A 14,871-nucleotide genomic window follows, 5' to 3' on the forward strand; every position below is an offset into this window, starting at 1 on the left:
TTATTAGTGTTTTGTTCATTGCTATTGCCTAAAGGTATGTTCATTAGAATGATTGACTATTACACCCTATACATAAGCATGAACAATTTAAGAATCAGACAGATGTTGAAAGCTCTCATCCTGTGGTTCACTCCTCAGTCCCCACAATGATTAGAAATGGGCCTGACAGATGCCAGCTGCTGGGTAGGGTTCACGATCCAAACACCCTATGTGGGTGGTAGGGACCCACTCTGTTGAGGCTTCACCGCTGTACTGCAGGGTCTACAAGCTCAAGTCGGGAATCAGCGGTGGGTTTGCAAATAAAACCCTGCTATGGGAGAAGCACTCCCCCCTGCTTGATCCCCTGCCTCACAGTGTCATCCCCAACCTGAGAGTTTTAACCACAATGTGAAACATTCGCCCCGTATCACATACTTTTTAGGGAAAAAAAATTGTTAATCAGATGTCATTTCCTATGAACAGCCTAAAATTTTAACTAGTCACTTTAAATTAGTTCTCTGCTTATTCTTGATGATTGCCAAAATGATAATTTTGTCGGCTTGTTTGTGCACTGAAGCTAAAGCTGATCATGTAGATCTCTTAAATTATTCAACCAGAGCTGTGATTTGATTTATATAGATCTTAATTTGGTAAAAATTGTAAACCAACTGAAGATACAGGTAAGTTATGTTGCTTTAAAAATTACACTAAATATTCTATGCACACAGCTTTTAAAGTAATTTAACCTGAGTAAGTTAATCCTCTGTCACTGCTGGAATTTGGTGTTGTAGCATTGTTTTATTTCATCCTACTATATTATTAATAATGTTTGTCTTAAAAATATAACAAGTGAAAACATAATTCTTTAACCTTTTAAGTTGTTTTAACAAAACTTTTATGTTGAATAAGAACTTTATGACCCTAATTCTCTTATCTCTGCTAATTCCCATTTTGTACTGTGTGTATACATAGCTTCTCTCAGCCATCAGTCCTCTCTGGAGAAGTTTTAACATTAAACAAAAGTCAATTTAACAACACATTGTCACTCTCTTTTCAGAGATACAATGTCCTTATTTCTCTAAGCTACATGTCTTATGTCTAATGAGTATGCATTCAGTATCGGCGGTCAGTGAGGGACAATTTTTGAGGGACTGTCCCAGCTGCAGAGATGCCTCGCCCGACGCCTCCTTCCCACACTGAAGGATGCTCACCTGCAGTGACTGTATTTGTCAGGGTTCTTAGAAGCTGTCACACACACACAACTACCGTTCTGCATGTCTGTATCTATCCCTGGTTATGAGAAGATGTTCGAAGGTCTTGCAATATGAAATTATGGAAGCCAGGGAGCCTTGGGATGTTTCATCTGCAACCCGAGCAATCAGGAAAGCCAGTGGCGTGATCCAAAGGTGTGAGATCCGGGAGCGCTGAGGGCAGAGACAAATGTTCCAGCTCCTGAGGTCAGGCCAAGAGAGCTTGCCTTTGCTCTACGTTTGTGTTCTGTTCAGGCTTACAATGGATGAAATGATGCCATCCCACTTACTTACTCAGTTTAATTCGAGTGTTCATTTTTTTCCAGATACATCCTCAAAAAACCACATAGAATGTTTACCAGCTCTCTGGGCAACCTGTGGCTCAGGCACTTTGATATTGAAGTTAATCACTCCTGCTGACAAATGGCCTGGCATTTATGACCTGTTTCAAAGGAGCTCCAAAGGCCATTCTAGCCATGTAACTCCCAGTGGTGGAAACCCAGGACTGGACTTCGACCAGATGAACTTCCCTGCCTCATTTTATTTGCTCATTTGTTTTCCCTATGGTAGAGTTCAAGAGGAAATGCCGTTTGCTGCTACATAGCAAACATTGACTTGAAACAACTGTGGTTGTCTTTATAATAGTTAACATGATTCATACTATCATAGATGTTACTATTTTATTCTTTTAACAGAGTTAAAAACATTTTTTTATTGGAATGTCAGATATACAGAGAGAAGGAGATTAGAAGATTTTCTGTCTTTTGGTTCACTCCCCATGTGGCTGCAATGACCGGAGTTGAGATGATCCAAAGCCAGGAGGCTCTTCTGATCTCCCACATGGGTGCAGGGTCCCAAGGCTTTGGGCCATCCTCCACTGCTTTGCCAGACCGCAAGCACGGAGCTGGATGGGAAGTGGAGCAGCTAGGGCTCAAACTAGTCCAATATGGGATCCCAGTGCATACAAGGCAAGGACTTTAGCCACTAGGCTACTGTGCTGGGTCGTAACAGTTTTTTTAACTTAAAAATATTTAAGGACTTCCTTTGGAAGGAAACTTGAATTTTTGGAGTGGAAATTGAACATAAGCAACTCATTTCTGCCTTCATTTTGATCTGGCCTTGATTGCATTGTGATCATCAACATCAGAGAAGTAGAATCCAGTCATTTTATTTTTGGACATAAGCAGATGTGCAAATATTCCTTCTCCGGATGTAGGCTATTTGCCAGGGGACAAGGGCTTTAATAATGAGATCGGTTGAGAATTCCAGTGTTGGCTCTGAGCACCAGCTCTCCTTGGAGTGTGGCGACCTCACTTATCTGCTCATGATTATTTTGCTTGTCAACCATGATGAAGATGAGTTAACATATGTAAAGAACTTTCTCACTTTGAGCTATTTTCTAAAACTTTCCCCTGGAGGTGGTTATGGATTGTGTCCTGGAGATGAGGAAATGAGATGAGACTTTCACAATGCCCTTCAGTACCCCACTCTTACTCTTGTGGTACCAGTACTGCTTTCCTTCCTGTACTACTAAGCAGGGCATAAGCCCTTTCCTCTTTGGATTTGAAACCTTTGGCCATTGACCTATGAGTCTCAAAGAGGTAAACTTCTGAAATGGTATTGTGTATGGACTTGTTCTTGTTTACACTTTGGAGAGCTCTGCTCTTGTGCCCACATGTGTAAGTGATATTGCCGTGTTACAGATGAATAAATGGAGAACTAGATGATATTCTAATTCTTGCTATAATGAGAAAATTTGGGGGAGACATTTTAAAGTGATTTCCTCTGAGTTATCCCAGAGCCTTTATTGTTAAGTAACATGTTAAACATGTATTTACATGTAGCCTTTGATTTTCTTGGTATGGCTGAGAAGCCTTCAAAAGCAAGGCTGTCTCATTTCTGTTTTTATATCCCAACAGTAACTGTCATAAGTCTTGGATTTATTTATTCAACAAATGTTGTCTCAATGTATGTGTGTGGCAAGCAACATGATGGATATAGGGAATTGGTGGGAAATGGGGAAGTTCAATAATTATGGAGTTATATATGTGTGTGTGTGTGTGTGTAAACAAACCAGACAAAAGATTACAATTACTGCGGTTGATACAGTGAAAAAGAGAAGTGGAAGAGAAGGGATTTGTGGAAAGTCTTCCTGAGGATATGCATTTACAGAAATCACTGAAAAGTGTTGACACTGTGTGCTGAAGATATGTCAGTACTGTAATCGGCATTGAGTTCTATGTATCTGGCAAGTTCTGAATACCCAGTCCAAGCACTATCTTCATGGAACTGTCAGATTTACAGGAGACAGATGGCTAACTTTTTCAAGTGAGGCCTTCAATTTGCTTTGTCTCATTCATGGACCATTGACTGCCACTATGATAGTCGGTTAGGCATGGGCAAGACGGAAGGAGTAGACTACACTTCGTTAGGTAGCTAAGTCTTTGAACCCAAGTTCTAGCCTCTTGCAAGCTGTTGGTAATCACTTCTGAGTTGCCTCATTGGAAAGATGGAGATAATTCTGTATTGAACAGAGTGTTGCCTTTCAGGGTATAGATGCGATCACAGAGTGAGCTGGGCTGGCATGTGGAAATCACAGGTGCCACTGGCGTACCAACAGAATAGGAGGACTAGAGTCCCTTGAATCTCACAGTCAGTAATCTCTAAGCTACAGAAAATCGATGTATTATACAGATTGTTTAATGCAGCAGAATTTCTCTTCACCCAGCCCAAGAACTTAAATCCAGAAAACCTCACAAAATCAAGAGCTAAATGCTCACCTTGTGCATGCTGGGATCCCATATGAGTGCTAGTTTGAGTCCAGACTGCTCCATTTCGTAGCCAGCTCCCTGTTTGTGGCCTGTGCAGGCAGTAGAGGATGGCTCAAAGCTTTGGGAACCTGTACCCACATGGGAGACCTGGACGAAGCTACTAGCTTCTGACTTCAGATCGGCTCAGCAACAGCCATTGTGGCCACCGGGGTAGTGAACCTGCTGATGGAAAATCTTTGTCTCCTTCTCTGTAAATCTGCCCTTCAATAAAAATAAATATTAAAAAATGTTTTCAGTTAATCATGCAGTTCTGCTTGTAAGCTAGTAGTGGGATTTCCACTGTTTCAGGATAAAGGTCAAGTTATTGGATGCCAAAGTTACAGTGCAGTTGCTGTGATTAATTACCATTTGCTGCATGGCTTGGCAAATGACCAAGATGCATTTCCTTAGGTCCAAGATCAGGATGCCAGTGTGTGTGGATTCTGGTGAGGGCCTACCTCTTGGTTCCTAGCCAGCTCTTTGCTGTGTCTTCACCTGACAGATGATGAAAGAGCTGTCCTTGGTCTTCATTTCTTTTATAAAAGGGCAGTAATTCTGTCTGTGAGGAACTCACCCTATGCTCTAGCCATTTGCTAAACACCTCACCTAATTACATCACAATGGTGACTGAGTGTCAACATATGAATATTTGGTCTATAGAATCTGGTATCTCTAACAAAACATTCTCATTCTGATCCTGTTCACCTGGTCATGTTTTTCCAAAATAAAGATGTTAATGCCACCTAATGTATACCACAGTTCATGACCAAACTTTGCTTCTTGCTTAGGACTGTTAGCCATGTTCTCTTTTCTCCCCGGGTCAGTGTGTGTGTGTGTTCTCCAGAGTCCGATTCCTGAGCACATTGGATCCTCCTTCCTATGGACTCTGCTTATCTGGCGCACTGTCAGTTCTGTTTTATCACATAGTCCATCATTTATTAGATAGAATACTTGTCTCCCGGGCAGCAATGTATCTCTTGGCTTAGAATCGGCCAGAGTCAACCCCAAACAAACATAGCAGACAGTGGCAACTAGCAATAATGTGAGGGCAGAGGCATTGCCAATTGTTTGGAAGTGAAAATGCCTTTACTTCCCAAAGAGAAGCTAGAAATGGATATTCAGTTTTCCACTGACTCAGCAGACTGTTTTAACCTTCATGCAATGGGAACTTACCACTAATACTGCTTTCTTCTGGTGCCAGAGCCTTATCTATGTGTTCCACTGCGATTGTGGACACCCCTTCCTTCCCCTCCTACCACAGCACAATACTGAGATTTTGTCGAAACTTTTCTCCTTGGCCTCTTCATTCTCCTTAGAAGAACTCTACTTTCTCCACCGAATGCTAGGAAGACAAGAGTTCTGTCATTTTGATGACCAAAGTGGAAGCATATGTCAGCTGAGGGCTGGCACCTCGGGGATGTGCCTGCGCCTCAAATAATCGTGAAGACTTCTTGTCTCGCAACCACACGTCGTTACATTGATGCATGAGAACCCTACGGCAATACTATTAGCTATAAAATGAAATTAACTTTAAAGAAGGTCTACTAATAAAAGTAGGAGGAGGACCTCATTGCTGACTAGAAGTCCCATCTAAAAGATACTCATATATTTAATTAATTCAGTTACTTCTCCTTTATGTTAATCATAGGAGTTCCTTTCCTTGACTTATAGTCATACAATTTTGCTTTTTCTGCATACTTTCACTAAAATAACCTTTAAGTTTAGAAAATCTAAAATGGAAACCCATGCATTGTTATGTAACTGACATCATTTATTTATGCATTTGTTGTAATGAAAACAAGCAGGATTTCTTTTTATCGAGGGAGGATGGTAGTATTTTTTGAGAAATAGGATCCTATACTGAATCATGTGCTTTTATAAATAGTTAATCTCAATTTTTTATTGAAATAGTTTCTGAATCACTTTTGTTTTTCAATAGGTGGTGTTTGCATTGCTCAATCCCAGAAAATCCCACGTGAACCAAAACCTGGGGAATTTGAAAAAATTATCAAACGCCTGCTGGAGACACCTAATGCTCGGGCGGTGATTATGTTTGCCAATGAGGATGACATCAGGTACTGGCTGTTATTTTCTGTAGAATCCCTCTGATCACACCCTTCCCAGCATGTTTCATGTTCGATGTTAAATCTAATGATGTCTCCCAGGCATTGCGCATTGCTCGCGTGATTGAGATCACTGTCTGCTGTTCAGCCTTCCAATTTCTAAGTCTGAAATGACTGAATAGACTAAAGTCTGGGCCCTGAATGAGGTTAGACAAATGAAGATGATAGAATGATTGGAATGGGGTTTAGGACAAGGCTAATGAACACGGGCTGGAGTTGCTCTAGAAGACAGTACAATTCAGCCAGTTAGAATGACTGACTAATGGTTGTGCACTGATCTGAGTATAGATAACTTTATAAAGCTGGTCTTGTAGCATTCATAATTATGGTGTTTCTTGGTAATTGTGTATACTGAATTTGTTTTTATTTCTGTAGGAGGATCTTAGAAGCAGCAAAAAAATTAAACCAAAGTGGTCATTTTCTCTGGATTGGCTCGGATAGTTGGGGGTCCAAAATAGCCCCAGTTTACCAGCAGGAGGAGATTGCAGAGGGGGCTGTGACAATTTTGCCCAAAAGAGCATCAATTGATGGTAAGGATGCACCACAGAGAACTTGTTTCTTTCCAGTTGAATAAAAACTAAGCAGCAAAGACTCTGTAACAGAGTATCAAAACATGATGAAAGACATCTGTTATTGATGAGTCTCGATGGAAACTTTGCTCTGTTGGTAGAATTTTCATGACAGTCACTACCTAACCCAACACAGTAAAAATAAGTATGCATACATGTGTCTGTCAAGCCGATGTGTATATATATTACATGTGTATATAAAACAGCACAAAGGTATCATACATTTGTGATATTGCCACATTTTTAGAATACAGAGCTATTATTTTGATACTGACAACTGTAGTCTTAGATATCTCCACCATAACAGTAATTGCATTGTGAAAGTGCATTTTACTATGGACAGATATGATAGTTTTTGCATTCTTGAAAAAAATGGCTTGATTTATAAACAAGAATTGCCAAGTTAGACTGACACTTTAGATTAATAAATGCAAAGATTGAGTCATCCTTGAAAGACAGTTTGCCTTCCAAATACATTTTCCAGCGATCATGACGATGAGTGTTACCCTTTGAGTGTGGCATTCTCCCTTCACCCTGACGCTTATCTGAGGGACGCACATTTTCTTGACCTGACTCCGTAAGATCATGTTAGTGTTTTACCCTGTTAAATTAGTTGAAAATGTAGCCTATAGACGACAAACTTTGAAGTTTGTAGAACCATAAGAAAGCTGCCAATTCATTTTAAGAGAAAGCAGGAATGAATGAGAGAAAGCTGAATTGGAGTCTGAATACTCAGGACTCCACATGAGATGACTGGGCATGCGCTGGGTGATGCGGGCAGGAGATGTTGTAAGCCTGTTGTGTTTCTCCGCAGAGCAGTTGTTCACCATTCCTCCTCACCCTTTGCTGTAGAGGATCTTTGTTGCTGGCCCGCTGGCTCCCCTTCATTTGTCACCTATGTAAATATCGTTTTTATGCGATGCTTACAATCAAAAGTGATTATGATACTTAGTTTTTATTTTGAAAGAATATTAAAATAATGCTTTTTCTTCAAAATAGGGTTTGATCGATACTTTAGAAGTCGAACTCTTGCCAACAATCGACGAAATGTGTGGTTTGCAGAATTTTGGGAGGAGAATTTTGGATGCAAGTTAGGATCCCATGGAAAAAGAAACAGTCATCTAAAGAAATGCACAGGTACTCGCTTCAGTAGTTTCCATCAAACATTTGTCTTAGAATTGCAAAACGTTTTCTGGATGAATCATGATGTGCATAATTTTTATTCTCTTTGGTATTTTGTGCCATTTTCCTCAGCTTTGCAGATGATTGAATAGATTTAGGTTTGCTCATTGGTTCTTGCAGTTGACCAACAAGTGATTTTTTTATGTATACCGTGTGTTAGCACTGTGCTATTTCATGTCTGAATAAGTAACATTTATTGAGTATCTGCTTTGGGAAGGTGCTCTATTAGTTTTGATACGATATAGACAATTGTCTTGCTTTCCTGGAGGTTAAGATATAGTGAGGATGACAGATCTAAAGTTGCTTTAAAAGAAAGTTTAAAATTTCCATCCATCCCCGCTGCAGTACTGTGATTTTCCATCATAATGCAGCAGCTGTCCCAGAGAAGTTGGTTTTGATGCTTCACTTTCTGTAGCTTGTACTTAATAATGGCTTTGCATGTGAGAATGAAACTGTGCATATTTCTTTTTTTTATTTTAGGTAAATTTTTTTATTATTTTGCTTTATGTGATAGTTTCATAGGCTCTGGGAATGCCCCCACCCCTCCCCACGCCCCTCCCCCCTGGTGGATTCCTCCACCTTGATACAGTATTACAGTTCAAATTCAATCAAGATTCTTTCCTTGCAAACGTATACCAAGCTTAGAGTCCAGCTACTTATTGTGCAGATGGGTTGAACAGTTTCTTGGGGAGACCATTTCTGGTCCGAAGTTAGAGCTGATAGAATATCATCCCAGTCAATTAAGAGTACCAATATAACATCAACAGCAATTTGCAACATTATGGAATTGACATGGTTTTGAGTAACCAGTATGTTAAAACAAACAAACAAAAAAAAACAAGTTCTTAACCACAACCTATGATTAGCTCATTGACATTTCAGTTTTGAAATTGTGCTTATTTCAAACTAACATTATTGTGTACACACAAACAACTCAAGAATTAAAACTAAATTGACTACTTACAACCCAATATTCTATGTAGCATGATCACAGATATACAAATTTAATTGATTCATTATAATAGATATTAGAAACTAATGTACAAGAAATGAATTTTGGAAGAATATGCCTTATAGCAAGGTCAAAAACATAAAACACTGGAATTGTATCAAACATGCCTATGTCCTCTACACCAAAAACTATAAAACCTGAATGTGTAATAAATCATTCTTGGGAGGCTTGCTTCACCTTCCATATTTTGGTTTGTTTGATTTTCACTCTATCTCACTTCATTGGGAACTAGGCCATAATGTTACACATAAAAGATAACTTATCAGAAATGCAGATCTACAGAGGAGAATGAAGACGTGTGCCACCCTTCCCGGCACACAGGAAGCTGGAGTAAGACAAGGCCATGATAAAGTCCTTGCATTCTAGTGCTAGGGGGCAGGTGTTAACAAAAGTAGGCATATGATTGTATAGATCCTTACAGTTGCTGAGTGTGCTTAGGAAAAACACAACAGAGTATGTGTTCAGATGGACACGGATGGGAGGGAGAGTGCAATGGATTGTCTGGTCCAACCATGCGTTGGCAAGGTGGTGGTATTTGGGGTGAGTCTTGAGAGACAAAAAGTTGTTAGCCTGGTAATCAGCATGTTCTAGGGTTGAGTACCAGGGGATCCAGAGTTGAGGAATATACTGTTTGTAGAATAGAAAGACTTATTTCCTATAGAAAGCTGCAGAGATAAGTATTTCAAAAAATATTTTTGTGAGGGGAATTGGAGTTCAGGGAAAAGGTAGAGGCAGGTCATGACTTACCCAGTAGTTCTGCTGGTGAGCAGACTTGGTGTAAATAGGAGAGGCTGGTGTTGGGACATATTATGGGTGCTCCATGACATAATGTTTATATTACCTATTAAGAGAGTGGTATTTCAGCAGGGAGGGCAAATGATGGAGGTTCTGAATGCTAAATCCATGGCAAGGGAATTAGAAGAGTGCTGGTTGAATTAAAGAGTGGAGTTGGATGTTCCTCAGATGACCACAATGAACTGCCCAGCAGGTGGCAGCATAAGGTTGGAACCCCCCGAAGAGTTCATTAAAAATTCAAATGATGGGGTCCTAGAGAGACTTGGAAGATAGAGCATATATGCGATTGTCATTAAAGATTGAGAGAAGATGAGGAATGATGATGGAAACTCCAGAAAGGGAAGTGAGTAAGGTGGATTGGAAGAAGAGGCAAGGGAAGATTGTAGATGTCTTAGTGGGTGTGCTGCAGTGGGGTGGGGCTAAGGCAAAAGGAAGTGTGAGTAAGACCCAAGCTGTGAGGCCTTGAGACAGAACAGTAGAGGAAGTGGAGGACAGGAGAAACACTAGAGTATAAGAATCGGGAGAAAAGACTCGTTCAGTTTACGACATGTTTCAGCATGTGTTCAAAGAGGAAGAATAGCTAGAGAAGAGAGGTCAAGCCAGGAGTGGCATCTCAATGGGAACTGTTGAGACTTTGAGAGCTGTGCGTATGTTATACTACAGAGTCACTGCAGGAACAATACATACAGATGCGTACATAACCAGAGTGTAAAATTCCGTTACGAAATGCTAGGTTTGGACACAGACAAAGGCTGGAAAAGGTATGGCTTTACGTTCAAGTTGCAAAATCCAAAGCTTTGCAGGGGAGGTGTTGGGTAACAAGAAGCACTGGGTGAGAATATGCTAGGCTGGGGGGAAGGAGGGAAGGACGTCACAACGGAGACTCAGAGTAGGATGTGGTGGTCAAGTGTGAACGGGAGGGCTCAGCTTGTAGGAGAGGCCATTGTGTACAAGGCTGTGAGGAGCTATGCACACAGAAACTGAAGGTTTTCACCAAGATGAATTTTACATGACAGTTAATTCAAAGTTAAGAATGTTATTCTTCAGTCCTCTAAAAATTCATAGTTGTTCGGTTAAGGTTTTATTAATGAAAATTTCAGCTAGCGAAAATTATATAAATTATATAAATTCTGATAGAAATTTGTCATTAGCTGATCACATAACTTTTGAACAGATTTTATTTGGACTGACTGGTGTCTCCAAACTTCTATTTCCTAGTAAGTTAATGCCTGTAACTTCCTCTTTCTGCAGAGAGGATATGTGGAGTACTTCTGTCAGGCAGAAACACCGCACTGGTTTGCGGTAAAGTCCAGGTTCAGTAGAATGTCTGCCTCAGATGCCTTTGCTTTGTTTGGGTGTTACTGTAATTGTAACCATTTGTCCAATTAAAACTGTTTCTAATGCAATGAAAGTAGTGTTTACTCCAAGTGCTAGGGCAAATGCACCCTTAGGGAACTGGGTCAGAAAGCAGATTTTCATGCAAATTCCAGTGTGGATTAGACCAAAATAACTTGTGTTTTGGGAGAAAACAAATAAATAATGAAATGTTTTCCGTCTTTTAAAAGCAGTTACTTTTGAAAGCTGGCATTGAGAGGAGACATAAGGAATCTCGCACTTTAGTGGTCAAATGTACCTATGAAGAAAACCGCGCAGCATGTCCGACATCCATCAGTGGTGGATGCCTCCAGAGTGGGAGAAGTATTTTAACAGTTGGCCTTGCAAAGTTCCTGGTTTAACCACGTACAGTATGCACAACACAGTGAGGATTCTCTGAAAGCAGGTTATCTGCAAGACCCTGTTTTCTGCATGTCACCTTAGTGTGTGAATTACTGGAGTATGTTGAACACAATTCTGCATTTGATGATACTGATCTGTGGATGTAATTATTTCCGTTGGGGGTGATACTGGCGAAAATTTACCTGGTTAAGAGTACTTCGCAGTAGGAGGGGGCTTCTGTCTTATTTTCAGAACACCCTCAAGCAGTGTGATGCATCCTTTTCCCTGAATTAACTCAGTTCAGACAGATTTCAGAGATTTCTCCCCTTAGCATCTTTGGAAAGCTTTCAGGAAGATGTGATGCTACTGTTAACTTCAGATTTGCTGGCCGCATTCCAAGTGAGGTAATTCTTACCATACACTTAGCTGTTTATGTAATTATTACTGCCTCTGAGAGCTGTTGAGTTCTGAAAGCTGCTACTACTTAATCCTACTTAAAATTCTTTTTCTCTCAAGAAGAAAGGACTCTTACTTTTTATCTGTGGTGATGGCTGTTACTTTATCTGACCCCTCTTCTCCCTCCCACATTCTGCTCAGCCTTAATGCCTTTCTGCTCCCCAACACTGTGCTGATGGCAGGAAGCACCCTGTGTGTGCATTTGGCACGCACCTGTTTCCCTACCTGTGTTCCGTCACAGTTCCTCTTCCTTCTGCTGTCCTTCCATTCCCACGGATTGTTCCCTAACTTTGTTCAGTCCTGTATGGAATTGCTTCAGCAAGACTCGCTGGCAGTGGACAACTTGTCTTCCCAGAGGGATTGCTTTGGCTTCCCCAAGGACCGTCTCTGGGATTTCCTGCCTCCTTGAGGGAGGACCGGATAGTGATTATTGCAGGGTCCTCAATGCGTAACCTTGAGCTGTTCGCTTCTCAGAGGCTGACTTCCTCCTACCTCACATTCTTTGCCTTCATTTCTCTACCATGAAAACAGCCTCTTTTCATTAAAGCAATAAGCATTTTTTTCTATATCCTTTAATAACCAGTCAGGTGTCTTGTGTACATGACAGGGACCCAGCTGCTTAAGACGGCACCTTCATCTCCCAGGGTCTGTGTTGACAGGAAGGCAGTGGGACAGTACTTAGACCCAGGCACTCTGATGTGGGATGTAGGTGCCTCAAGCTGTGTCTTAACCATGCAGCACACACCCACATCCTGGATTTGAGTCTCTGTTTCTGGCCCAGCTTTCTGATGATTCTGCATTTTGGGTGTGGAGGGAGGCGCAGCAGGTTGTAACTATAGTACCTGGGGCCTGCCACCCATGTGAAAGACCCTGTTGGAGTTCTGGGCTCCTGGTTTGACTTAGTTCAGCTCTGGCTCTTTTAGACAGTTGAGGAAATCCATGGGGTTTGATTTCTCTCTCTTTCTCTCTCTCTCTCCTTCCTCCTCTCTCTGTCGCTCTCTCCCTTTCCGTTGTCCTCTCTCCTTACCTCTCCTTTCTTTCTCCCTTCCTCTCTCTGCTTCACTCCGTCTCTCCCTGTTTTCCTCCTTCTCCATCCCTCTCCCCTCCTCTCCCTCCATCCTTCTCCCTGCCTCTTTCTGTCCCTCTTTCTCTTTGCTCCTCCCTCTTCTCTCCTTACATCCCTTCTCTCTCCCTCTGTCTCCCTCCATCCCACATTCTCTCGCCCCCTTTCCCCACTTGTGTTCATTCCTGTTGCTTTCTCTCACTCCCTCTCTCCCTCCATCCCTGTCTTTACCCTTCCAAGGCATTCTGCATCCAAGGAAAATACTGTAAGATTTTAGCATTTTATGTTAATATTATGGACACACAAAACAGACTTCCTTTGCCCTTGTGGAGTTGATAAAGATTTAGAGGAGGGTATTTTATTTCATGGAAAATAAAATTATAGGAAGTTCATTTGGGTGAAAAAAATTTTAAATCCATACATAATGGGGTCTTCGAAAAGATTTTTTAAAATGCCCATTATGACAAAAATGCACATGTCAAGAGTTCATTGCACCGAAATAGTGTGTTGTTCCATTTTTGTGGAGGTTCCAGTCCGCTCTGTGTGCGAAGTGCTCTCCCTGCCTGCTGGGTTCAGCCAGGAGCATGAGGCCCTGCTGCCTACCCTACACACAGCTGACACTCAGATACTAAATGGCAGGGAGCGTATGCTCCATGGAATGGTCTGTTGGTTCTTATTTATGATGATAGAAATGGCGGTAATGGAAAACGCAGTGCACAAATGTTTCTTCCTACAAACAAGCAATTCTGTCAGAGAATCAAATAGCAGGTTCAATAATTAGCTTCCTGAAGGGCCTGTCAGTTTGTTTTAGTGCCAGATAACTAGATAACTTTTCAGGTGTAACTAGCTCTCTGTGCTCCCCAAGTTATTTTGAGAGGCTGGGAAAGATGGAAGCTCCCCCGTTCAGTCACCCTGCACTCCTGGAGACCATAGGAGTGAACTGACAAGTGAGCAAGGGGGCTGGATTTGCACAGTTGGATTTGTTGATTCAGAATGAAAGGAAATCAAGATAATCTTCTCTGAGTGAAAATGTGTTCTGCCCTGCCCATGTATGTCTGTGCCAAGAGTACAGCTGTCAGGGAAATTGCTGTTACATTAGCAGTCTGAGGTGGCCATGGCATGCCCCTGGCAACTGAACTGGCAAATGGGCTGGGCGTCTGGCACAGCAGTAGAGGCGTAGCTCGGAACACCTGCATTCTGTGTTGGAGTGCCTGGGTTCAAGACTCCGCTCTGCTTCTGACCTTGCGTTGTGGGTTGTGCTGATGCATCCGGGGAAGCGACTTGTGACTCCAGTGCTTGGTCCTTGCCACTCACCTGCAAGATCCGAGGGGAGTTCTGGGATCCGGAATGACCAGGTTCACCCCTGCTGTGGACTCAGAAGATTCCTCTGTCTCCCTCTCTCTCACTCTCCTACATTCTTTCAAATAAATATAGCTTAGAAAAGAAAACCCACAGAAATCCCAGAAATATTTATTGATGACACTGATGAGATTCTGTATAGAATTGAATTTCAGTGGCTGCATCTGAGATGACAAGAACAGCTATAGACAGCAGAAGCAGTGGACTTCAGGGTGAAGAGCTAGGCTATAAAATGAAGATTATTCCATTGGTTGCTTGATGTAGCCACCAGAAAACAAGTAGAATGTTGAAAATCAGTGTTAATCTCACAGCTGCATTTGAATTTCCCTTTGACATTTGTATCCTTAACTTATTTTGCTATTGACTTATTTCAGAATGTTTGCCACATAGTGAGAAGTAATTGTTTTGTTTGTTTGCCCTTTGGTACTTTGTGATTGAATAGCAGAAGCCTTTTCATCCAGATGCCTGCTCCTTACCCTTTGTAAGGTAGACCTAGGACTGTATTAAGGAAAAAAGAGGAAAATACCAACTATAAACTTGTATAAACAGCTTCTAAA

At 41.4% G+C, this 14,871-nt stretch overlaps 1 protein-coding gene across 1 annotated transcript in view; it reads left to right on the plus strand.

Annotated features, from left to right (window-relative positions):
* The window catches only part of GRM8 (glutamate metabotropic receptor 8), a 570,939-nt gene that overhangs the window by 273,386 nt on the left and 282,682 nt on the right, over positions 1-14,871 (plus strand). The window contains exons 3-5 of the mRNA XM_036497284.2: positions 5,979-6,114; positions 6,538-6,692; positions 7,731-7,868. Of these exons, the coding sequence (XP_036353177.2) occupies positions 5,979-6,114; positions 6,538-6,692; positions 7,731-7,868 (429 nt within the window). The remainder of the gene's footprint in view (positions 1-5,978; positions 6,115-6,537; positions 6,693-7,730; positions 7,869-14,871) is intronic.

Source organism: Ochotona princeps, chromosome 25 (assembly GCF_030435755.1).
Source record: "Ochotona princeps isolate mOchPri1 chromosome 25, mOchPri1.hap1, whole genome shotgun sequence".
NCBI classification, from domain to species: domain Eukaryota; kingdom Metazoa; phylum Chordata; class Mammalia; order Lagomorpha; family Ochotonidae; genus Ochotona; species Ochotona princeps.